Below are 25,266 nucleotides of genomic sequence, written 5' to 3'. Positions count from 1 at the left end.
AGATCAATCCCGAACCTAACGAATCATTCCTTTTTCGGATATACGAAGTATGGGATTTCACTAAGTTGATTCTTAGGAAATATTGAATCAGACNACTTTTTGATTACTTCAACAAAGGAAGCATGGGCCTCTTCAATAGAAGAATTTTTTTTTGTCTTAGTCCCAGTTCAACATTAAACAGGTCCGAACTAATTGAATACTTGTGCCAGAAATTCCCCGAATTGGTTTGCCATTTCCGTAAAATATATAATTTACAACTCTAAGTTCTAGATTATCCCTTTCCCGCAATGGATCCTAGGGGAAAAATGTTGCTAAATTTATACCGTCCGTTATTTCATATATGATTATGGGTCGAACCAAAACAAATTACTTTTTCTTGGTGGGTGTGATCCATTGGACATAAATCCAATTTTTCAATTTTTTTGATTCACTGGAATTTTTTTTTACCGTTCCCGGTGGTATCAAGATGCCGCTGTGTCGAAATATCTTATCCATCTCTCCATTCGAACCTTTTTTTTTTTCTCTCCATTCGAACCAATCCGCCTACTCGGCTTCTTGTATTTAAAGTGATTCGTGTATCTCTCCCAATGATACTATTGTTCCGTACCATTATGGAAGAAGACTCGGGTAAAATATGCACTTCCTCGGGAATGAAAAAAAATCGATCTACTTTCATTTGGTATTTTGGCTTAAATTCTTTAACTCCTCGATACTCAATTAAATCCTCTTTTTTGAGGGTTGAATGCAACCCTACAGTTCCATATTTAGTAATTCCCGAACTCTTTCTTCTGTATTGAGGATCATCGAAATAAGCAAGAATACTATTTCTACGAAAAATACCATTTATGGGTATTTCAATCGAAATACTGGGACGGGGCATTAGTTCTTTCTCTCGTTCTTGAATCGATTGGAATGGAATGATGAATCTATTTCTTCGCCTCTTTGTCAATAAAAAAAAATCAGAATTATCATGGAGAATAGCAGGAAATATGAGATTACAATGACCCGTATATATGATTCTATTTAATTCTGAATAATCAGGACTTGTACTTTCTTTTTTACCAGAAAGATTCAAACTTTTGTGTTTCACTTGATCATTATTTACTGAAAGGCTATAAATATATCTTCCTTCAGCAGAAAGAGAATGAACGTTCGTTTGATCTTGATCCTTGTGGAGTGAAAAAGGGACTGCACTGGATCTGCACGAACCTCCTGATAATATCCACAAATGACTTGTTTTTGGTAAAAGATGTACATTACTATATGTAAATTCCGGCGCATGGTATACATCAGTACTCCAGTGCATTTCTCCCTCTGAGTCAGAATAAATATGTTTTCGAACCCTCTCTTTAAAATTTAAAGTGTATGCTCCCGCGCGAATCTCAGCAATCACTTGTTCTGATTCTACGTATTGATCATTTTGAACTAAAATCAAACTTTTGGGTGGAATAGTCACGTTATGTATAATATTTTCACTCTCAATAGTTACATACAAGTCTATATAACATAGAAAAGCAGGATGCCCATGACGTGTACGGGTGGGATGAACCAAATCCTCGTTGAATTTTATTTTTCCATTAGAAGGGGCTCGTACATGTTCTGCAGTACCCCCTGTGAATACTCCACCGGTATGAAAAGTTCTTAATGTTAGTTGAGTGCCCGGTTCTCCAATAGATTGACCCGCAATAATACCCACAGCTTCTCCCAATTCGACCAGGTCGCCATGAGTGGGGCTCCTGCCATAACATAATCGGCAGATCCAAGATGTACTCTTACAAGTAAAGGGGGTTCGTATAGATATTGGTTGTGTTTGAAGGGTTATGAATCGATTGACAAGTCCAATACCAATATCTTGATTTCTAACGGCAATGCATCGTGGGCCTATATATATATATATATCGTATGCTAATACACGGCCAATCAATGTTTGTATAAAAATTCTTTCCGGCATCATCCCATTTCGAGGACTCACAGAAATGCCTCGGATGGTGCCACAATCTGTTCTACGTACAACAATGTGTTGAACTACTTCAACAAGTCTGCGTGTAAGATATCCAGCATCCGATGTTCGTACAGCAGTATCCACAACTCCCTTTCGGGCTCCATAACAAGAAATGATATATTCTGTTAAAGACAGTCCTTCACGTAAATTGCTTTGAATAGGTAAATCAATCATTTGTCCTTGTGGATCCGACATTAATCCTCTCATACCTACTAATTGGTGTACTTGGGATGCATTTCCTCTAGCTCCCGAAAAGGACATCATATGGACTGGATTAAAAGGGTCGGTCATCCTAAAATTAGGATTCATTTCTTGTCGCAAATATTCACTTGTAGCATACCATATCTCAATAGATTGGCGTAATTTTTCTACCGCGTGTACATTCCCATAATGATGGTGTTTTTCCAAAATAAAACTTTGTTGTTCAGCATCTTGGACTAGCCACCCCTTAGAAGGTATTGTTAAAAGATCATCAATTCCTAATGAAATGGATGTAGCAGTGGCTTGTCGGAACCCCAGAGTCTTTACTTGATCCAGGATGTGTGATGTATATGCCATTCCGAAGTGATCTATTAATCTCCTAATAAGTCGTTTAATAGCAGTTCCATCTATCACTTTATTGTGAAAGACCAGATTGGCCCGTTCTGCCATAAGTACCTCCCTATTCCGCTGAGTGGGGTTCGACAATGGGTTTGAGTCAATGATTGGAAAACTTCCTTTTCTCGATCTTGATTCGCATAGAAATTCAGTAACTATGGTCTTAGGTGAACTGCGGAAAAATTATTTGCTGAGAAGGAAATAAAGATATAAAATTCCTACCAAAATAACTGGACGTTCCAACCAATAAAAACCCTAATGAACCTAAAAAAAGAATAAAGGCCAAGCAGAAATTACTTGTTTTTCGAGACCCTGCTATAAGTTCTATCCATATACGTTCTGATCTCCGACTCATACTATAACTAGACCTAGTTGCATTTTATTGGAATTGGGAGAATAACAAAAATAAATTTTATTTTACTTTTTTTGTTTCCGAAGTAACTCGCATCAACCAGCACTATTATGATGTGAACGTTTAGGGGTAATTCATCGAATTTCTTAGATCCAAACTAAAATAGTAACATCCCTTTCACATGATTTCCGAATACATATAGATATATTGACTTTACATTTAAGAAATTCCCCCCGATCCCGATCTATTTGAAAATAGTTATAATTCATTTACCCATAATATCATGTTTATACATAAGAGCTTATGCCCGAAGGAAGCCACATGTTATACCATATTCTACTAAATAGATATCCGTGTTATGATCCAAGTAAGTCTTGAAAAAAAAAAAAAAAGATTCGTCCTTATTGTATCTAAAAAATCTTGTTTTTTTGAACATAAAGAGATAAAGAAGCCATTGCAATTGCCGGAAATACTAAGCCCACTAAAGGCACAAAAATTGAGGGGAAGCTGTTGAGAGTTATCATAGAATGGGTACCTCGATTTAATATTTGTACCTGTTATTTCGATTTACTATTTGTACCTGTTATTTATTGTTATATTTATTGTCTTAGATTAATATTTTAACCTTATCCTTATATTGTTATAAAGATATAAATCCTTTCTTTAGTAAATTTTAAAAAATCATTAAATTTATAAGACAAGAACAAGATAATAACTAATAATACGAATAATATAAAGGGTGGATTATCATACATATATTTCATGTAGAAAGATTTATAGGTCCATTTATTTACATATTTATTGGATTTTATTAATTAAGTAAATAATAACTAAAACATAACTACTAATTAAAGTAATTAAAAAAACAGAAATCCATATTATGCTACTTAAAGGGTATAGCCGCATGGCAATACTTTTAAAATATTCTATTTTTGACGCTATAATTTTAAGATATCATATTTTTAGAGTATAGCCGATCGGCTTGAAAATATTCTATTTTGGGGTAGAATATTCTAATTTTATATATTATAGTTTGTGAATGTTTGTACGGTTATACCAATGCTGATACTGTTAGTCTCCCAACGATCATAGGGGTCTTCGTTGAGATCAGGCTCAATCTTCGTGAACCTATATGCATTCAACCTAGTGAGCCTTTTCTTCCCCAGGTTTATGACAGTTTGGAGGTTGTGAAACTCTGATCACCTGAGGAAATCCTAACCCTAGTTTTCGATAGCTTGGAGCTGAGTTTGGGCACAGCGCAGGGGCAGACAACTGCAAGGGAGGAGCAAACCGCCATTTCTAGTTTATTATCTTCGTTTTTGTGGCCGTTGTGTGAGCAATGCGTGCTTCTTCTCTGAAATGGTAAGGTATGTTAAGCTCACTCACAGTTATCTTGAACCTTGAGAAGTGAATTTATGTGCTATTTGATACGCTTATATTTCATTTGATAAGTTGCAGACGAAGGCAGAAAGATGTAATTTGATTGATACTTGTCTTTCCTTTTTCATTTTTTTGGGCAATAAAGGATTTCGCTTTTCACTTGTTCGGGTCAGCCAACGATAAAATCATCAGCTTATTTAGTTCACTTGAGATATCATCTCCACCAAATATCCAGCTCCTTCTTTACTTCACTTCACTGCATCTCTGTCTCAAAATATTTCTCCTCATTAGCAACAGAAGCTTGGGGCCATTATTTTTCTCACCAAGAACATGAGCACAAGGGATGTTGAATCAATGCTGCATTGGAAATGCAGAGCGCAACCTTCACTCTCTCACCTTATCTCCGGCTTCCGAAGCCTCGGAGACAATCGAGAGCAACTTTGAACCCTAGATTCGATTCTATACGTGCATCAGACTCTTCGAACCCCTCTTATGAATGGTACCCTCTCTGCTTCTCAACCTCGCCGATCCTGGTCTTTTTCTTCATCTTCTTCTAATTTCAAGCTCAGGCCATGGATTTCGGTGCCTTTAGTGGATTCTGATGCCGGAACAAGTCGTTTTCAGGTCAAAGCTACTGCAGAGAGCGCTGAGGAGAGCTCTGAGTCCAGCTGCATGAATAAACGCTTAAGATCGGGCGTTGTTTGGCCTCTAGTGTTCGAAAATCGGCCTAGGCGACTTCTAGGAGCTAGGCGGGCGCCTAGGTGTCGGTTCCTCTTTTTTTGTTTTTTTTTTGTCTTTCTTTTTCCTGACTTTAAAGAAAAGGGGCCTTGACAATTTAGGACAAATAGAAGCCCATAAATTCAAATAGGTCCACTTATTTAAACATTGCTCAATACGGTCCAGTTTTATAAAACGGGCCTCCTGAGGTTATAATTTAGCATCAAAGCCAAGTAAATTTTAAAAAGGCTAAAAGTCATTTTTGATCCTTGTAGTTTGGCACTTCAACCACTTTTGACCATGTATTTCAATTTCGTCAATTTTGACCCTATAGTTTTATATTTGTAGCAATTCAAGGACAAGTTATTAAACCTGTCAATTTCTTTGACGATGCAAGGGGCAGTTTAGTCAAACCAAAATCCTTGAGCATAACAGCTCGTCTGAAACTCCCATAATTTCATATTAGGTCTTGAAATTGGTCATTTGGGTTTAAGGTTATTTAAAAATTGGGATTAGTGGTTGAATTTCGAGCCCTAATATGAAATGGGGAGAATTTCAAACTAGCTTTTACGCTTAAGAGTTTTGGGTTCACGAAATTGCCCCTTGCATCATTAAAGAAATTGACAAGAATACTAACATGTCCTTGAATTGCTAGAAATACGAAACTATAATGACAAAATTGACGAAATTGAAACTACAGGATCAAAAGTGGTTGAAGTGCCAAACTACATAGACCAAAAGTGACTTTTGCCATTATATTTTGCCACCAATTGAGGAAGAAGGATTTCTCAGTATTTTATTGACATATGCGTGCACGGTGGCTCTCTCTATTGGTCTTTGCAGAGTTTGCGTCACAGGAGGTAGTCTGATCATGATTTATGTGTATGTGCTTGTTGGGCTGCATATAATGGGTTTGCTTTGCTTTGCGAGAGATGCATTGGGTGACAAACTCATATAAAAAAGAGTTTTTCTATTTAAATGTCACACTTCTCTTTGTTCACTTTATATTCTAAGCTTATTCCAACTTATATTTCAAATTTTTACAATTTCTAATAAAACTCAACTATCTTCTCAAACTACCCTTAAATACACACCCATCAGAAAAAATAATAATTAAAAAACTCATCAACCTCACACCCCACATCCTGCTATCTTGCCCATCACCACTATAAGTTCACATCAACCTCACATTACTTAAAAAAATATATAAACACTTTTGTCAAATGTGTAGTATCATTATTTTATTATTAATTTTATAAATAAAAAATTATTGTCTTGTTCAACAAAGCAAACCCATATGGTAATTTTCAAATTATATATCATTAAAGGCTTAGGCCGTCATTGTTTCTTTGCTTCGCAATCAAGGTCTGCTTTTTTTTTCCCCCTTCAATTTTGTTTCTTTGATTATGATTATGATTATTTTTTATTTGTTTGTTTGATTATGATTTGCCGTATTTAGGGTTTGCGAAGAGAAAATGAGAGTGTAGTAGGTTTCTTGGATTGAAAGAGAAGAGTAATCTGACAATAGGGTGTAGAGGAGTTTGTGATTTTTCTAAAACTTAATATGAAGAGTAACATGGTATATGGGGTGTGTGTGTAGATGTACTAGGATTAAGTATTAAGTTGGATGACCTTTTTTATCTTTTTATATAATAATAAAACTTAAGAGCTTAATGATTTAAGTATTTGGGTGAACAAAGAAAAGTGTGAGGTTTAAATAAAAAAACTCTATAAAAAAAATTATACTGCGATTAACTTATAAATTATGAGAAATTATAGAATGCTATGTTAGTATGGTCACATGGTACATCTTATACACGTGTTATAATATAGGTGAACGACATAGTTTATTTCCCACATCCCCCAATTTAAGGAATAATATCAATAAATATTCACTTATTTTACTTAGAATTTCCCTCTTCCTAAAATAGCCTCGCTAACTTTGAACCTAATTTCATCTTCATACTAGAATCTATTTGAACTGCATGGCTCGGTTGTAATTTTGTTTCTTTATAGGGATGTTTCAGGAATTGTATGGGTCTGACAAACCCACCTCTCATGGGCCAATCCCAAAACAGGCCTTGCAACTGGAGCGAGCTGCTTCAATTCTAGGGTTTAAATCCAAAATGCCCTAAAACCCTGCTTCCTATTCCAAACTCCCAAATTCCCAAATTCTCAGAGAGCAAGCTAAAATGGCGTGGCGATCTGGGTCATCGCTATCAAGGTCTCTAATCTCAACAGCAAGAGCTTCAACAATCCGGTCATCTCCATCAATCTCGTCCCTTCCTCGCTCTCCGCTTCATAATCTCCGGACCAGCTCGCGCCGTTCCCTCTTCTCCCTCCCAGTGAATGTGAGCCAATTAGCCTGCGCGCAATCGCTGATGCCATTGCACAGCGCACTAGCCTCGGCCCGGCTCACAAGCCACATTTCCGTCGAAGCGCGCCATTGTTGCGAGCTGTCTCAGGGTACCTCCATTGATCCTTCGTAGTTTTTCTCTTTCTGCGGTGCGTCTTGTACGGGGAATTTTCAATTTCATCGTCTTTTTTTTTTTTTTTGTCATTTGTGTGTTAGATTTATTGAACTGCAAGTGTAATGAGAAGGAATTTCAATAGAAAAGAGGAAAAGATGGAAACTTTGAATATGCATGTATGTGTGTGCAATGCACTGTTTGCTCAGCTGTCTGCTAGTGTGGTTTCTAATACTTAGCACTATAAGCTTGTTTGATAGGGAGGACTAGACATGCCTACATGATGTGCATTTAATGCATAATATAGATATTGTTGTCTAACTTGTAGGAGGACAGAGGACTATCATAGAGGTTGATGAATAAGTTTTAATCATCAACCTCTTATGACTAGTCCTCCTTAATCCTCCAAGTTAGCCAACAATATCCATGTTATGCCTTGAATGCACATGAAATGTAAGCATTTTACTAGTCTAGTCTAGTATGTCATGTCAGGCATATTGTTATTTTGGAACCCAATAACCATTTGATTGATCAGGGAGTTTCTATATTTTGAAATTAAAGTTCTCTCAGGTGGATTTAGCATTTGCATCTGCATGTCCTTATGGAGTGTGGTGGTGGTTAATGAAAATATTCTCATATGTGTAACTCTTCCTCCAATTAACAGAACTGGGACTGCTCTCTTTTCAACTGTCCCAAATGAATGCTTCTTGGGTTATTGTCTATTTATTTTAGTAGTGTCTGCTTAGTTCTACATATCGACTTATCAGTCTTCTGGGTGTGTTGTAGGTACTTGAACATGCTTCTGTTGGATCAACACAGCAGCAGTTGTTGCTACATTAGGTGGGGTTCCGAGGGTGAAAGAATTTCCATACTCCTTATCTTTGATAAGGTGGGTGTAGGAAGTAATTTCAGATTGTAGGGGATAAGTTTACTTTCACAGCTACTGTGTTCTTTCTCTTGTAAGCCATTTTACTTGTGTAGGCTTTTATGTTCAGAATTACAAGATCATACAACTATTTGTTAATCTGTCTGATCATGTTGTTTTACTGTTATTTGTTGCTATCTGACTCTGTGGATCCAAATCAAAATTTAATGCATGACATAAAGGGGTTCAATTTGTGTTCCCTCTAAGCTGCATCTGTTTTGCCTTAGTCTTATATATTTTCACCGGCTTAGTGAATGAGAGAGTAAACCATTCTAGAAGGGTGTCATGATTGCTCAAGTTATTTTTGGTACATCTTCTTAACCAAATTTCGAACCCTATTTACCAATCTGGTTTGAATTTTGCTCAGAAATTTCTCCCTTCTCAATGTTTTATTTTCTTCTTTACGGAGCTGAAGGTTTCTCGGTCTCTTGGGATTATGAACTAGTGTAGTCAAGATTGCATTTTAAGTATGTGGTCTTGTATAGAAGAAGATCAATCTGGTTGCTCTATGTATGCAAGTAGGGAAAAGACCACAGTAGTGTGTGGCATACAGGGGATGATATGGGTATAAGTATATGCGTTAAGGAACAAAATCAGTTATTTATGCTACTGTCCTTCACATGTAGTGTTTGAAACGCACCAGGCACTCTGCCCCTCCAACACTGAAACCACTACGTGACCTGTCTCCTGTTTCACATGTTGCAACCGACATGAATTTGCAATTTGGACGAATTGGAGGACCAACTTTAGCTCAATATGAATTCAATCTAAGCTTGGAAGTATCCTTTTTAGCTGTCCCTCCAAGTTTCCAATACAATATATACAGAATGAAAATCCTATAATCTCCAAATCACTTACCATTCCTAACACTCAGATTATAAATATTCCTACTTTGTCTTCCACATTTGTGTATTCCGTCAAGATTGAATCTTACATTTTACAACTAATGTTTTCTGAAATAGAACATGACCAATATAACTTGAGATCGTGACAGATTGTTCAAGGTCCAACATAATGAAGACAGGAATCGTCAGGACATTAAGTTAAGTATTAGGTTAGGTCCTGGGTTCCATCTCAGACTGCGTACCGAATGGAAGAAAAATTATCAAAAGGGACATCATGTTTCTATCCTAGATAGGAATTAGATCCACAAGAACAAAGATTCATAGAGCATGTGGTCTTTTTCTTGGAGCCAAAAAGGGTCTTCATATTCTCATATCATAGAAATCAAGTTATTCAACCAAATAATAGAGATTTCCCAATAAATTACCAGAGTAAGCCAAATAGAATATTAGTGCAGAGAATCTTGGGTTTAGTTTAAGAAGTCATATGTTGAGAATTACTACTTTAAAAGAGCCCGTCTTCCCACCAGGTTGGAGTTAACTGCAGCATCTCTTCTGTTTGCGTCTCTGAATAAGCTGAGTGGCATATTTTGCTCCTTTCTCTGTCGAATCAGCACTTGCTTGCTCAGCATCCATAAATCCATGTATAATTGATCTTGTTTGGATCTTTATCAACAACTGCTTTACTTGATGCCGGGATAAGATGGTGCCCCTCTTTGCATAATTTGCATCATAATGCTCAATATGATACGATATTAGCCCTTGTCAAGGAGAAAGATCAGTAACACTTCCCCTAAATATGCTTTGCATATTCCTTCTGTGATTCTTGGGGAAGAGATCAAGGTGGAGAGGTATTTTGTATGGAGGCCTTAGTTGTATGTGTGGTGAGTTCAAAAGAAAGATTTGAAACGAAAATACCCCAATTCTGTTATTTTGACCGTTTGGTCTAGTTGCACTCAGTCTCTGCTTTGTTGGAGAAGATTATGAGTTCAAATCTCATGTACAAGACAACAGTTGTTGAATAGAGAAGGGAAAAAAAAAATCTAATAAGCATTTCGTATTAACTAATCAAAAATTATTATTCTTTTGCTTGATGATTAAAAGGGACAAGCCAAGGCCGGAACCAAGTAGTAGTATGGACAAAACAAATCCAATCTCCAAGCACACACACATCTGACTCATCAATCCAATTCCACCACACAAAAAATATTTTATCTCAATGAAGTTTTAGAATCACACCCCTGAGAAAACTGAGGCTTCTGTTTTGTTCTTATATATTGTATTAAATGAAACTTCTTTTTATCAGAGCAGCAAGATTCTGATGTCTGAGAATAAAGCATATGTGGTTTTGGTTGCTCTTCTCCTATTGTGCGTACACATAGCCCACTACATCAAAAACAACCCACAATGATCCTCTAGTTTGAAAGAAACCCAATTGGGAAATAGACATCCCACCAATCTCACTTACTTTTTATCACCATTATTATTAAATGTCAGTTTGCTGGGTCCTCCAAACTCTTTATAAAGTAAGTTAACATGGCATCATAATGCATAAATTATTAATAATAGCACCTTCAACGACTCCACTGTCCTCATTGGTACATATCATGTATGAACTCATTGTGGGGATTAGCCTGTGTCTGTCTGTGTGTTCTCTTATGGTAACTATTACTGTATTGACTTTTTTTCCTTCTTTGTGATCATAGAAGGGAGAAGAACTTCCCAAACAAAGGAATGTCATTGTGTTTGTATTTCAAGCCACTGTAGCCGGATAACAGTCATACATGTGTCAAATTATAATTTGTTCGGAAGAAGGCATGGCGCTTTTTTTTTTTTTTTTTTTTTTTTTTTCCAAAGAAGCATTTGCCTATAGCTAACAACATAACACTCTGAAATTGGCCCACCTGTTCTCCCTCCACTGTGGACAGAGGCCACATGTTAATCAATATTGGCCCTGCAACACTTATAATTTTCTTGCAGTAGACAGAACAATCAATAATCTCTCTGTGTGTAAGCTCTGAGTGTTAATATTAGTATACTTCTAACCTCTGGCAAGACCAGCATGACAGATCAAAGAAGTGGTCCAGCATATAACTATATATATTGGAGGTTTTAAATCTGCAGTATGGGGTAAAAAAAAGACATGGTTCTTGTTTGGGACCATATATCAATCTAACTAGGAAGGTTCATTTACTATGGCACTTTTTGGACTTGTAGATAAGAATCTCAACTTGTCCATGTTCTCTCTCTAAGCAACGTTTATAAGGAGATGTGCTTTGGAAATGAGAAAGTTTAACTACATGCTTTTAATGGCATTTTCTCTAGAAAAACCTGTATGAAACGAGAATAACACTATTTTGTTATATTAAGTCAATCATGTCATGTGAAAAAATTATCACGTGTGACGTACCGTAATTGGCCGTTTCATGTAAGTGTTTCTCACCACTTTCTCAGCAGCTGCAATTTTTTCAGTAATTACAAGTGTTATGTGATTAATTCATCCATATTGGAATCATTGCCTACTTGATTGAAGAGGTGTGAAAGAAAAGATGAGCAAGGAACTAAGGAATCCTAAGCTTGAATGGCCACTACTCTTAGATGACATAAGCACTGGTCCCCTTAAAAGTTTCAAGCATCACAAGGTGGGAGCACCAGATAAATTGAGATAAAATATTTTAATAAGGACTGCCACTTTCCTCCCCCATTATCATTTCATATATGCCATCTCTTCTTGGACTGTTGAAACATTAGCTTCCTTCTTTTATCCCCATCCCTTATTTAAGTACAACCTCCTCCATTTCTTCAACCCTCTCTCTCTCTCTCTCTCTCTCTCTCTCTCTCTCAAACTCTTCATTAATTCTACCTTTTCCCAAATTGAGTGTGTGTGTTTATTTTTGTTGCAATGATTTCCAAAAGGGAACAAGAAGAAGCAAATGAGATGGTGGAAAACAACCAAGATAGTGATAATGAGGAAGATGATAAGTTGGGAGATTGGTTGAGTTTAAGCCTCAACTCAAATGAGCCATCTGCAGCTGGGGACTGTGATCCTCTGTCACCAAAACCATCAACTAGCAGCAACAAGGTTTTCTCATGCAACTTTTGCCTGAGGAAATTCTATAGCTCACAGGCCTTGGGAGGTCATCAAAATGCACACAAAAGAGAAAGAGGAGCTGCCAAAAGGTACCAGTCTCACAGAATGATGATGTCATCAATGGGGTTTCCATTCAACCCTGTAGCTGCAGCAAGGTCACTGGGTGTCCAGCCTCACTCACTTGTGCAGAAGCCAAGCAGATCAGATGGGTCTTCAATGGTGGCAAGATTTAGTGACCCCAGCACAGGTTTTGGGATGGCATGGACACCGTTCATGCTTGAAGAAACCATGGATTTGATTTGGCCAGGAAGTTTTCGTGTGGACAAATTTCCAACACAAGAATCAGATGTACATAATAAGCAGCTGGACTTAAATCTTCGACTGTGATTCTAAAATCTGATCCTAGTGTTTGTATTTCAATCTAAATTCTTCTTCTTTTTTTCCTTTTTTTCTTTTTAAATCTCATCTAAATAATACAAACAATAACACTTTGGTGCATGAACTTTAATCATCAACTTTAGTTGATGGGACTTGCTGTCGTTCATACTTTATAATATGGTGTGCGCGTAGTGCTATAACGCCAAACTTTCAACTGTACTTTGAAAAATAATTCAGTTTCTGCTTTTTGTGAAAAGAAAGGTTGCCAATTTGTGCAATTGAGCTCTGTAGGTACAAATTCTATTTGAAGTGGCAACAAAAATTTGAGTTGTCCTTTTCGCCAATGTAATTTCAGGACCATAATAATTGGTTTTTTCAGGGCATTCTTACAATTGATAAATGTCTAAAAGTGCTTTTTAATAATCGAAATCGCTTCTGAAAGTATTAGAAAGAAAAATGCTTCCGGGCCATAAACATGCTTTATTAAAAAGCACCTTGTACGAGTTCAGGCTTCTTGAGGAAGCACATTCAAATACTTTTTCAAGAAGTCCTTGAATTTTTAGTAAAAGTTACAACATAAAAACGTTTTTAACAAAAACAAAATGGTAAATAAACAAGCCAAACGGCCCGTCGAAAATTCCTAGGCCTCAACAAAATTTTGAAGCAGAACAATCATAATCATGCCTAGGTCTGTCTGTGGCCTATCGTCTCAAAGCCCAGCCGAAGATTCCTAAGCCTCAACAAACTTTTGAATTGTCCATTCTGAGCATTTACTGAATTGGGCCTTCATTGGGTTTGTCAGGTCAGCTGGCAGCCAGCCATTATTTTATTTTTGAAGAAACCTACGACAAACTGTCCAAAGCTACATTTTGAACCCAACATGAATGGAGTCCCCTCTCCACTAGACTTTCGTACTCAACGAACCACTTTAATGGTAATAGCTTTGATATGGTAGCATTTTCCTCCGTTTCAAGCAACTTTCACTCGTCTATCAAAATCCATAATATAACGGTCACTTCGGTGCAACTTGAACTAGTTATGCGGTGAAATCATGCTCTAGTACCAATTGATACAAGCCCGTGAATAGAAGTTGCCTCTACAAAACCAACTTTAAAAGAACAAATTAGTGTTCTAACTTGATCAACATGAACAAGAACAAACTTTGATGTGCCATGATTTGACCTCCAAATAAGTTAGAATATTGTTATTGCTTATTTTATTCCTCACAGTAAAACTCCATTAAAAAATGCTTCACTAAACAATGTCTCGGATTCCCACCAAATAGATGTATTGTACGAAACTTTTTGTTGCCAATAATTTAAAGCTAGCAAATAATTAGATGGCATGCACAATCACAAGCAAAATGGAATCCATTAGCCTGTGCTACGACGATGATATGATTTTCTATAGTCTCTAGCAGCAGGCCCAGCAGCCATGTGAGCTTAGACAAAGCTCCTCATTTGTATGAGGACCATCTTCCAAGAATGATATGGAATGGCCCAGCTGGATTTATCGAATATAATCTCCTGCAAAAGCCATGTCACACAAAAATTTGTGAGTGGCCCAAGACCTTGACCAAGATACATGTTCGGTGCCAAATGCCATTAAAATAACATGACCAATGTAGCTTAGCCAACATCTTTGCCCACCAACCCTCTCCTTGTTTAATTCTAACCACATAGCTAGGTTGGGATTTGGGGACAATTAATCATGTGGCCTTGGCTAATGGCTAGGGAAAAAAAACCCAATTAGGCCACTAAGACTTTGGTTAATGTTGTATTAATTAGTCTTCTGGGACATAGTTTGCGTTTCATGTTGGTCGTCTACAAGACATGGCTCAATATTTTTAGACATTTTCGAAAGAATTTTTATCTATAGACTAGTTCTCTGTCAAAGTCTACAAATGGGTCCAACTAGAATTGGATTAGTCTTTAATTTTTAACTGGCCGGAGTCTATCCACAACCCTAGCTAGTAACCCTACCAAACTTTTTTTTCTTTTTTCTTTTTTGTTCTCTGTGTGTGTGTGTTTTTTTTTTTGAGTTAGTGACAACTTTGATAGCAACCCAGGATGCAGATTGGCCCCAAAGAGAATCAAAGCAAAGATGATTGGCTACTAGTAATGAGATATTTAAGGGCCAAGTTCGAGTAATCTCTATAGACCATGACCCAAGTTTGAAGAGCATGCGTTAAGGAATTAGTTTTTCTCTAAAAATATATATTGTGACCCCACATGTTCTAGGCGTGAAATGAAGAATCTAGAAATGAAGAAATAAGGGATATTCTAATGATGTGCCTGTGATGATGTTTGAATATGACTTTAGAATTCCCCTCAATTTTAATTTTGTTTTTAGCCCTAATGAACAACATGTTGTCTCTTTCAAAAACCTTATATGCGTTCACCAATTGAAGTTGTTGAGTGGCAAAAGATGTAGTTGAGTATACCTGCAAAAACAAGACGATCGCTACCCAGAAGTGAAATAAGTTTTCATGAAATTGAAAGGCTTAGCTTCAGTGATCACTGTAGTCTTTACTAAAATTTCATTCAAGTACAAATAGGATATGAATTTGAGGTTGAGAAGAAAATCTTTCTATTCATGTTCATGATTAGACGGGTAATCGGCCTACTATTAACAACACCAATATTATCTCTAATTTAACCACCTACAAAGTCTAGTATATGTGTAAGTTTTTATCACAAAAGGCCTTTGTATTATTAGGAGTGGTGTCATTCATTATATATTGTATTTCAAATTTAGTTAAGTTTCCAATGTAAACTTATATTCTTCAATATATATATAGATAATATTCAGCGATCATATATCGTTGGTCACATCTCTCGCAGACGTAAAATTTTTGTGGAAATTACGTGGTCCATAATGTAATCATTTTGTTTCAAATGAAAATGTGGCTTACGCATACATATCTATGGCACATCATATCTCACTATAACAATACAATACCACAAAACAATATAATAATAGAACATATATAAGAACTGAAGATGGGTTGTGATGGATGTGTTATAACCCACTCTGGTCTAACTGGATTTTGCAGATAAATTTTAAAATTAAGATTTCTACCGATGGTAGAGAAGAGATAAAATAGGCGATGGGTAAGCAAACGCCAAATAAATAGATAAAAAAGGGGAAACAGTGTAGATCGTGAACAATATGTCAGAGACATATATGGGGATGATTGATGTCTCTCCAAAACAAGAACTGCATGCATATAACTGATGATGTTTGATGTTTGTTGTTTACATTCAAACAATCCATCCAAAGCAACAACTGCTTTTCTCTTTGCTGAAACAAGTATTTCATGGACATCATCAAAAGTTTTACGACTTTCCCTACAAGCTATATTGACCCAAAAAAGAAAATGCAGAGAACCAAGGCAAGAAAATGCAGAGAACCAAGGCAAACGTGCATCTCTCATTTTTCTTCTTTTCCTTCGCCTAGAAGCTGCATATTATTTGGACCATAGATATGATCGCACCCATGAAACATGACACATATTTTCAGCATGTTTTTAAATTATTTGTTGATTATTCTGGAATGGTAAGATATTGGTCTCCTCTGAGTATTAACCTCTTCTTCTTCTTTTTTATTCTTCGGATTGGATTACTTGTTGGAATTTTATAACGTTAACCATCTTGACCACGTTTTATGTTTCTTTGGAGGTGATGAAAGGAAAAAAGTCAATTATTTGGAAAATTAAGGGGTGGACCGTTTCTTGTGTTGTAATATTGCGGGACAAGAGTTAGGCCAAGTGGATTTTTACTTCAATTTTTAAGCATGAGTAAAACCTAATTCGTTGAATATTTTTTGAGAGAATAATTTATGGTTGGGATGAGGATGAGTCAAACATGCTTTGGCATGCCTTCTTATTATGTCCAAGACAAAGTCCTTGCATTGGGTAGTTGTTGACCGGTCAATGTCCATAAAATCTGTTTCCATAAATATCTTTTTTTTTAACCTCTCTTATTGTGCGGAGCGATAATACAATAAATTCACGCACACAACACGAATATTAGGACTCGAATTCAGATCCTTACATAAGGGAGCAATTAATCCAAACCACTACACTAGTGGATCCTTTGCATAAATGTCTAAATTTACTTATTTATTTAACCCTTTCTCTCTCTTTTTTAGATTGATCCATTTTAAATATCCTCTAAATATTATAATGGAAAATATTATCTAAATTATGTGAAACTGAATTATTATCTGTCACAATAATAAACTTCCTATTAAGTTTAAACCAAAGTTCCCAAAAGAATAACAACATAACTACTCTCTTAAAGAAAATAATTCCAAGAATACAACAGCCACAAAGTATAGACATTTGATTATCTGGAATTAAAAATAATTGAAAATGTGCAAGAAGAAATAACTCATGTATATTCTAACCAATATATTTTATTTTTACAATGTGACATTTGGTTCATCACAATTCACTATAGGATATTTAAACCACCACGTGCTCTTCAGCCCAATCCTATTAAACCGGCTTCCAAGGGCGAGATCTCTAAGAAATCATATTAATCTAAAATCTCTTACTTTATTTTTTTTAATATAATTAATAGTCAAAATTATAAGGGAGGGAAATTTCTCACACTTATACACAACTACGATACTTCAAGGATTCGAACATGAAATTTTTGGTCTGCAAGTCAATACCATTTTCTATTGGATTAAACCCCATTCACAAACTTTCGTACTTTTAAATGTAAAACATGGGAATATCATAGCATAATGTTTGTGCAACAAAAGAAAATGGAGAGAAATTTCCAACGGTCGACATTAATGTTGAAATAAAATTATAATAAAAGGACTCACTATCTTTTTTAAATAGTTTTTTTTTTTTTTTTAAACTTATAAGATTACAAATTTTTTTGCCCTATGTGGAGTCACCATAAGCAAAAAAAGCGGGACTTCTCTTTTCATATGTAAGCATTTAACAGACTTATTAAATGTTTGATTAATGGATGTACTAATATAGGTTTTCTGTGAATTTATATATGAGTTTGTCGGGTTTTCGAAGATTGTGTGTCAACTTAAAATCAACCCTAAAGTTTCATGGTTTAATTTACTTAACCAAAAAAAAAAAATTATATAAAACGGAAAATGAATTTTCCATTCTTACTTCTAACTACAATAATTTCATCTCCTTTCTGAGCTGGAATTGTGAAACTTGTAGAAACCACATCTATATCTATTCTAAAAATGAACCTACATCTAGATATATGCTAAAGTAAGTTTTTCCCATCTCATATAGCAAATTATAATAATGACAAATAAATGAGAATTTCATCCAATTTAACAAGTGGGATGCTAGACCTATTGCATATATAGGACAATTACCAAAAGAAATTTACGAAAAGATATACTCAATCACACAACTACAATACTACAATAGATCAAACAACTTAAAAGGTTGAAATCCTTCTGTGGGAAGGTATATGGTGCAAACGAAGATTTATTAGTTAGCCAGTACCATTATTGACAAGTCATCGATCCACTAGATATATACTCCGGAGCATTTTCGCTCATCACTTTAACTAATGTGTACTCTCATTACTATTCTCAACACTTGACACATGTTCATTGACATAACCATAGTTCCATAAATATAAAGTAAATAGTTAACTATGGTTATGCCAATAGACACGTGTCAAATGTTGAGCATGATGGTGAGCGCACACCTCGGGTTAAAGTGGTGAGTAAAAATATTTCCCTTTTTCTAATGCTTTTTCATCGAATTATTCTTAAAAATTTCCTTAATTTCTCTCTACGAACCAGCATCTCTCCATCTATTGATTTGCTCCATAAGTTAATGTACTTTAAAGTAATTCTAGAACGCGTTCTTTCTATTCCTTTGTATACAATTTTTTTTTTCTCTTTTCCATCTCCCATGTCATAATTTAAAAGAGAAATAAGCAAAATCATAAAATAAAAACGTTCTCAAACAAACAGTATTACGTTAGCCATGTCAATGACTTCTCCATGGCAGAAGAAGTCCCACTCTCTGCTCTTTGAAAAGCCATTCTACACATATATATATATATATTCCTTTATTTTTCATAACTTGGTTTGCAATGGGTGACTTGAGTTTTTAATCCTTTTTAGGAGAACCATTATCATATATTAACACCTTACCTCAATTGTGAAGAAACACTACATATGTATAACGCTCACTCCATATTGTATTTCATTAATCCAACTGCATTATATTTCATTAATCCAAACAGTCTACGAATCATCACCCAAATTGCCATTTGAATGAGTTAATGTGCGTCATCATATTCATATGCTATTTCTTTCAGGACAATTATATGATGATGCTCTAAAGTTGAAAAGAGCCACATCATATTCTGATTGGCGTTGAGCTGAAGGATGGTGCTCTACACGCAATCTGGCCATCACAAAGCTCTCTTTCTAAGTTTCTCTTTCTGGATATTGTTGCATGCACAAGTATTATCCGAATTTAGGTATTGAAATCTCAAAAGCCTAATTTAATTAGTGCTGGAAATTGATACATTTTTGCTTTTGTTTTGGTCCTTTCACTGAATAAGTATTAAGTACCTTTCGTGAGAGCAACAGATTATGAATTTTTCTTCTTTTCTTTTTGTTTTTTAACCCTTCAAATAAACTATAATTGCCAAGTTGTCTTTTCCTTTTGCCTCAAATATATCATTATTCCGACATAATTGTGTGTCACTTTATATTCTTCTTGTTCTTATTGGCTCATTCAGTGTAAGCATTGTTCCATGAAAAGTGACATGTTCCATGTCAATTCCATATAAATGTATATAGATCTTTCCATGCTTCTTCTTTTTTTCTTCTGTATTTATTTAAACCGCTCATTGATTATGGTGTAAATATTTTTTCATTATTTTATATGATAGGTTTAGTCCATTGATTTGTAAGTCAGAGCTCTTCTTTATTAGGCTAGACTTCTCGTTGGCATGTAAATACCAAATATTAAGCTACAAGAGACTCCAAATTATCAAATGTTGTTTAAACTCTAAATAATACTACTTATATTAATTATTATGGTGTAGCCGGCTGAAAAGTCCGACCATAAACCTTCACACATGCCTACACACACAACACTTACCAAACACTGCCTAGGCTCTTAGTACCACTTAATATATATGGTGCAGCGCTAAAAGTCCAACCATTTACGTGCCTACACACATAGGGCACCAATAGATTCTCCCTGTCCATCAATCCGCCAGTCAGGAATGAGATTTTTACTAAAAGGTACCTCCACATAACTATAATCCGATCTCTTTATTTATATACCAATTGATGATTCATACTTATTTGAACATATAAATATATATTTTTAAAACAGTTTCTTGTTAAAAATTGATTTAGTTATTCGAAACGTCAATTTCAAATGAACCTTTGTGAGGATTATCCTTTTTTTAAAAAAAATTTAAGTTAAACTAGAAATCATTCAGCATAAAAACATATATTTGATGGTGATGTCAAGATGACAACCTTGTAACTCTTAAAAATGAACAATATTCCATAGGATTCCCTTGATGTCATTGTAAATTAATCATTAAAAAATACTAATTAATCTAATCTAAATGTTCACATATGATTATCTAGATTTAACTATACTCGAAAGATTTAATTTAATCATTCCCAAAAGATAGCGAAGAAAACAATGTCGTTGTAATGCAACTGTCATGACGTACAAAAAGTGCAAAGAGCTCACCTACCCCTAATTAACCCATATTAAAATCTTACCACAAGCCTACCCTAAGCAGACATTGATAACAAGTAGAAATAAAAACCCTCTCCCAACCCAACCAAAAAAAATTAAAAATCATTAAGGTCATGTTCACGTGATTGCTGCCCCATAATACATCATTATCTTAATCAAACTCTTAATTAAGAAAATAATAATACCAATTAAAATTCAACAACAAATTTTCTCTCCCTAATCTCCAACACCAATTGCCATTGCTTTTGTGCCGTCGTCTCTCTCTCTCTCTCTCTCTCTCTCTCTCAATATATATACTTAGCCGGCTGCTAATAGTTTGCAAAGAAGCAAACAAGCTCACTCAAAAAAAGGCCGCGTGGTCCGGCTGACGAGTAGGCCCAGACAAACGCCTTTGCTGAGCTGGAATAGTTAATGGGCCCCCACCTGTCGGCCTCCATATAGCTATTCGACGTGTAGTGGGCCCACCTGCCCCCTCTTGACCCAACACTCTCTCAGACAAAAATATTTCCAATGTCCGCTCTGACCAACTAGGATCCGTCAGCGTCCGTCCAAGGAGCAATGGGTCCGGCTGTCCACGTGGCACCCAGTGGCGTGGAACGTGACGTGGCACCAAGAAACAAACCAAGCACGAGCTCCCTATATAAACCCCTCCAAAACACCACACCTCTGACCACATCCATCACATTTCCTTTCTCTCGTTTCATTTCTTTTAAGCTTTGCTTTTGTGTTGTAACATTTTGCGAGATCAAATCAATCATGGCCATCGATTCAGTGACATCGTCCCCGCCGGCCCCAACTGCCAGTGAGAAGGACGCCAAGGCCCTTCAGTTCATAGAGGAGACGACCAGGAACACGGACTACGTGCAGGAGAGGGTTCTGAGTGAGATACTCGGTCGCAACGCAGAGACCGAGTATCTTAAGCGGTTCGGCCTCGGCGGTGCCACCGATCGGGACACGTTCAAGTCCAAGGTCCCAGTTGTTACATACGAGGATCTTCAGCCGGAGATCCAACGTATCGCTAATGGTGACCGCTCACTCATCCTGAGCTCTCATCCCATCTCTGAGTTCCTCACCAGGTAATTATAAACATACCATATACTTAAGTGTTTTTTTTTTCCTCTTTCTCATAATAAGTTTGTTAGGAATTTTTTTTAGTATGGTAGAATAATTAATGCTTTTTATTTTCATGCAGTTCTGGGACTTCTGCTGGTGAAAGAAAACTAATGCCTACAATTCATGAAGAGTTGGACCGTCGTACGCTGCTATACAGCTTGCTTATGCCAGTGATGAACCTGTAAACTTTTCTTCATTCCTAATTTCTCCACTTTTCTTTGTTTCTTTTTTTTTGTTGTAAAGAATATCGAACTTGAGATCTGCTCCACTTGTCACCTGAACTAAGACTCGCTTTTATTTTTCACAAAATGATTAGTTCCTTTATTTTGGGTTCATTAATTAATGCGATTTACTACTTTCTGATGAGTTTGAATTGTGTTTTAATGTGACAGTTATGTCCCGGACCTGGACAAGGGCAAGGGGCTCTACTTCTTGTTCGTGAAGGCGGAGAGCAAGACTCCGGGAGGGCTCGTGGCACGTCCGGTATTGACAAGCTACTACAAGAGTGAGCACTTCAAGACCAGGCCATATGACCCCTACAACGAATACACCAGCCCCAACGAGGCCATCCTCTGCGCAGACTCATTCCAGAGCATGTACACCCAAATGGTTTGTGGCCTCGTCATGCGCCACCAAGTGCTCCGAGTAGGTGCGGTGTTTGCCTCCGGCTTACTCAGAGCAATTCGGTTCCTGCAATTGAACTGGCGCCAATTAGCCCATGACATCCACAATGGTACCTTAAACCCTAAAATCACCGACCCTTCTCTCCGCGAATCCATGTCCGGGACATTAAAACCGGATCCGGAGCTGTCCAGTTTCATCACAAAGGAGTGTTGTGAAGAAAATTGGGAAGGCATAATCCCAAGGATTTGGCCAAACACAAAGTACCTGGATGTGATCGTCACCGGTGCAATGGCTCAGTACATCCCCACCCTTGATTACTACAGCAATGGCTTGCCGTTGGCTTGCACTATGTACGCCTCCTCCGAATGTTACTTTGGGCTTAACCTCAAGCCAATGTGTAAGCCTTCTGAGGTATCTTACACAATTATGCCAAACATGGCCTACTTCGAGTTCATCCCGCACGACCCTTCCGCTCCTCCTCTGTCCAAACACTCCCCTCCCCGCCTTGTCGACCTTGCTGACGTGGAAGTCGGGAAGGAGTACGAGCTGGTGATAACGACCTACGCCGGATTGTGCCGTTACAGAGTGGGTGACATTCTTGAGGTCACCGGCTTCCACAACGCAGCGCCTCAGTTTAGGTTTGTGAGGAGGAAGAACGTCTTGTTGAGCATTGACTCGGACAAGACCGATGAGGCTGAGCTGCAGAAAGCCATCGACAACGCATCGGTATTGCTGAGAGAGTTCAACACGAGCGTGGTTGAGTACACGAGCTTTGCTGACACCAAGACAATCCCAGGACATTATGTGATTTACTGGGAGTTGCTTGTGAAGGACCCGGCGAATAATTCGCCGAGTCACGAGGTTCTGGACAAGTGTTGTCTGGCCATGGAAGAATCGTTGAACTCGGTGTACAGACAAGGCAGAGTGGCTGACAATTCAATTGGACCACTTGAGATAAGGGTGGTGAAAAACGGGACATTTGAGGAACTCATGGACTATGCAATATCTAGAGGTGCGTCTATCAACCAGTACAAGGCACCAAGATGCGTGAACTTCTCACCCATCATGGAACTCCTGGACTCAAGAGTCGTCTCGGTGCACTTTAGCCCAAGTGCACCGCACTGGACCCCAGAGCGACGTCGTTAGGTGCAGTAGTACTACATAAGTACAAATGGGGAAGAAGAAAAAATTTCTAAAAGGACAGGGCCCCTTTCTCTTTTGTTGATCATCCTAGCTTAGCTATAGCTTTTAAAAGTGTCTTTTCTTTGGGTGGTTTTCTTTTATTTTGAATCCTAGTGGGTCTGCATCTGTGCAATAAGTTCTAAGTAATTCTGCGGGCATCTATGTGCCATATGTAATTGTCACTGATATATAGATATGTTTGTTCGTTTGTCCACCGTATCGTTTGTCTCTTTGCTTTCGATTCTCAGCTTTCTTGAAGTTGAGGGACGAGACGTTGCAGAGAGTTGTAATGCTCTCCTGTTTTTAAATATCTGCCAACAATTTGTACAAATGTGTTGATGTAATGTTGTGATGCTTCATGCGTGTGTAATTGTTTATTTTAATTTAAGTGTGTGGGATTTACTTGCATGGATTTTAGTGCACGTGCTAACTATTCCTCTGTGTTAACTCGATCTTGATATAATTAGGTGGGGATTATGTAAGTTACAAGTTAATATGACAGTGATTAACAACTAGGTTTCTCTTTTGCTTGGAAGCATATCACGAGCACTTTCACATATGGATGCTAAATTAAAGGTGTGGGCCGATGTTTTAACATTCTGAATGTGGCAGCCGTATGATTTTATACTCTACTTGGGGGGAAATTACATAAATATCCCCAACCTCTAACCCTAGCCCTCCCTAATGGTTAATTAAGGAACAAAATTACTGTCATATTTCTGAGAGATCAAACTAATTTAAGTATTGGTTTTCACTTGTGTTCTTACAAAATCACAGCGATCCTATTCTAGCAAAAAAACAATATATCACGGCACCCCAATATCACCAAGTTTTCCGTATTCAAAAAACAAAAAATATCACCAAGTTTTGTCCAACATTGAGCAATGTCAACCAAAAATCTAATTAATCAAGATTAATATATAACTCGCTCCACTTAAATATTAATAAGCATGCAACTTGCCTATGAAAATCAAGGCCAAAATAGTGCATTAACAAGAGAATCGACATGCAACTTGTATATGATCATAAAATCGAGTACTTAAAGTTGTGTCCTCCAGCTACAATGATGGAGACTTGTATCCCCTCTAGCTAATGTAGCCTCGCAAGCAAGCATGGTAAGATCGATGCCGCTCAATTTGTCAATGATCGTGTTGTGTTGGAAATGATTCAAACTAACATACTAAATAGAAATTAGATATTAACTGAACTTCAAGTTTGATGCTTGAATTACTCTGTATCTGAGGTCTTAAGTTCAATTCTCCTTCTCCTAATATCACTTGTATTGATGTGGCAATGCTTAATTAGTTGTTCATCACCACAATTACATTTATTTCTATTAGAAAAAAGGACATTGTCATGTGCATCATTAGTAATTAACACTTAACAAACGTTATTTCTGATCTTCTATTATTCTATATTTTGGAGTTTCTTATTTAAGCATCTTGAGAAGAGTTTGATGTAATTAATTTGTCTACGCCCATGCTGATTATTTAAGCATCGTGAGAAGACTCTATCTTGTGTTTTTTTTTTCCTTATTTAACTCCAATCATCTTTGAGAAGCGTTCTCACGTCTCTTAGTCAGATTGGACAAATATATTGTCATGATTTATCGAACATGAACAAGATGTGGCTTTGCTTGATTGATTTGAACTTTGACAAAGATACATGAGGGTCGGACTATAATGTCATGAGGGTAGAAGAAGGGTGAGTGATGACTGTGAGGTGATCGATCTAGAGAGAGGATAAATTTGTTAATTACTATTTTGACTTCTCATTAGTTGATGAAAGACTTCTTACTTATGAAACTTAAACATGCTTGCTGTTGCGTCTAAGTATACCTAACCACATTATATT

General features: G+C 36.7%; 2 protein-coding genes, 1 long non-coding RNA gene and 1 pseudogene across 5 annotated transcripts; 3 read left to right on the top strand and 1 right to left on the bottom strand.

The window, feature by feature from the left end:
• Positions 1-7: 7 nt before the first annotated feature.
• LOC117630459 lies at positions 8-2,774 on the bottom strand (annotated as a pseudogene). Its single transcript, XR_004586207.1, has one exon. The product of XR_004586207.1 is annotated as a DNA-directed RNA polymerase subunit beta''-like (transcript).
• A 4,375-nt stretch (positions 2,775-7,149) lies between these two features.
• On the top strand, positions 7,150-8,647 carry LOC117630664. 2 transcript variants are annotated; one of them, XR_004586228.1, is made up of 2 exons: positions 7,150-7,553; positions 8,303-8,647. It is a non-coding gene; the product is annotated as an uncharacterized LOC117630664 (long non-coding RNA). The 2 variants fall into 2 exon arrangements; XR_004586229.1 differs by having other exon boundaries at positions 7,150-7,514; positions 8,303-8,640.
• Positions 8,648-11,974: 3,327 nt separating this feature from the next.
• LOC117630663 (zinc finger protein 7-like) lies at positions 11,975-12,813 on the top strand. The gene has a single exon (XM_034363362.1). It carries the CDS (start codon positions 12,186-12,188, stop codon positions 12,759-12,761), a length of 576 nt encoding a protein of 191 aa, XP_034219253.1. The 5' UTR covers positions 11,975-12,185; the 3' UTR covers positions 12,762-12,813.
• Positions 12,814-21,175: 8,362 nt separating this feature from the next.
• On the top strand, positions 21,176-23,800 carry LOC117632767 (probable indole-3-acetic acid-amido synthetase GH3.1). The gene is made up of 3 exons (XM_034366333.1): positions 21,176-21,569; positions 21,686-21,787; positions 21,999-23,800. The coding sequence occupies exons 1-3, from the start codon at positions 21,250-21,252 to the stop codon at positions 23,374-23,376; spliced, it is 1,800 nt and encodes a 599-aa protein (XP_034222224.1). The 5' UTR covers positions 21,176-21,249; the 3' UTR covers positions 23,377-23,800.
• Positions 23,801-25,266: the final 1,466 nt, after the last annotated feature.

The sequence above is a fragment of the Prunus dulcis genome, chromosome 6 (genome assembly GCF_902201215.1).
Source record: "Prunus dulcis chromosome 6, ALMONDv2, whole genome shotgun sequence".
Lineage (NCBI taxonomy): Eukaryota > Viridiplantae > Streptophyta > Magnoliopsida > Rosales > Rosaceae > Prunus > Prunus dulcis.
This window is presented reverse-complemented; position numbering and strand designations above follow the sequence as displayed.

What these genes read in the sequence shown, in the direction of transcription:
- LOC117630663 (XM_034363362.1), top strand. Translation starts at nt 12,186, where the DNA reads ATGATTTCCAAAAGGGAACAAGAAGAAGCAAATGAGATGGTGGAAAAC.
- LOC117632767 (XM_034366333.1), top strand. Translation starts at nt 21,250, where the DNA reads ATGGCCATCGATTCAGTGACATCGTCCCCGCCGGCCCCAACTGCCAGT. An exon ending in ATCTCTGAGTTCCTCACCAG is followed by an intron (nt 21,570 to 21,685) that starts GTAATTATAAAC and finishes ATTTTCATGCAG; the next exon opens with TTCTGGGACTTCTGCTGGTG. An exon ending in CTTATGCCAGTGATGAACCT is followed by an intron (nt 21,788 to 21,998) that starts GTAAACTTTTCT and finishes TTAATGTGACAG; the next exon opens with TTATGTCCCGGACCTGGACA.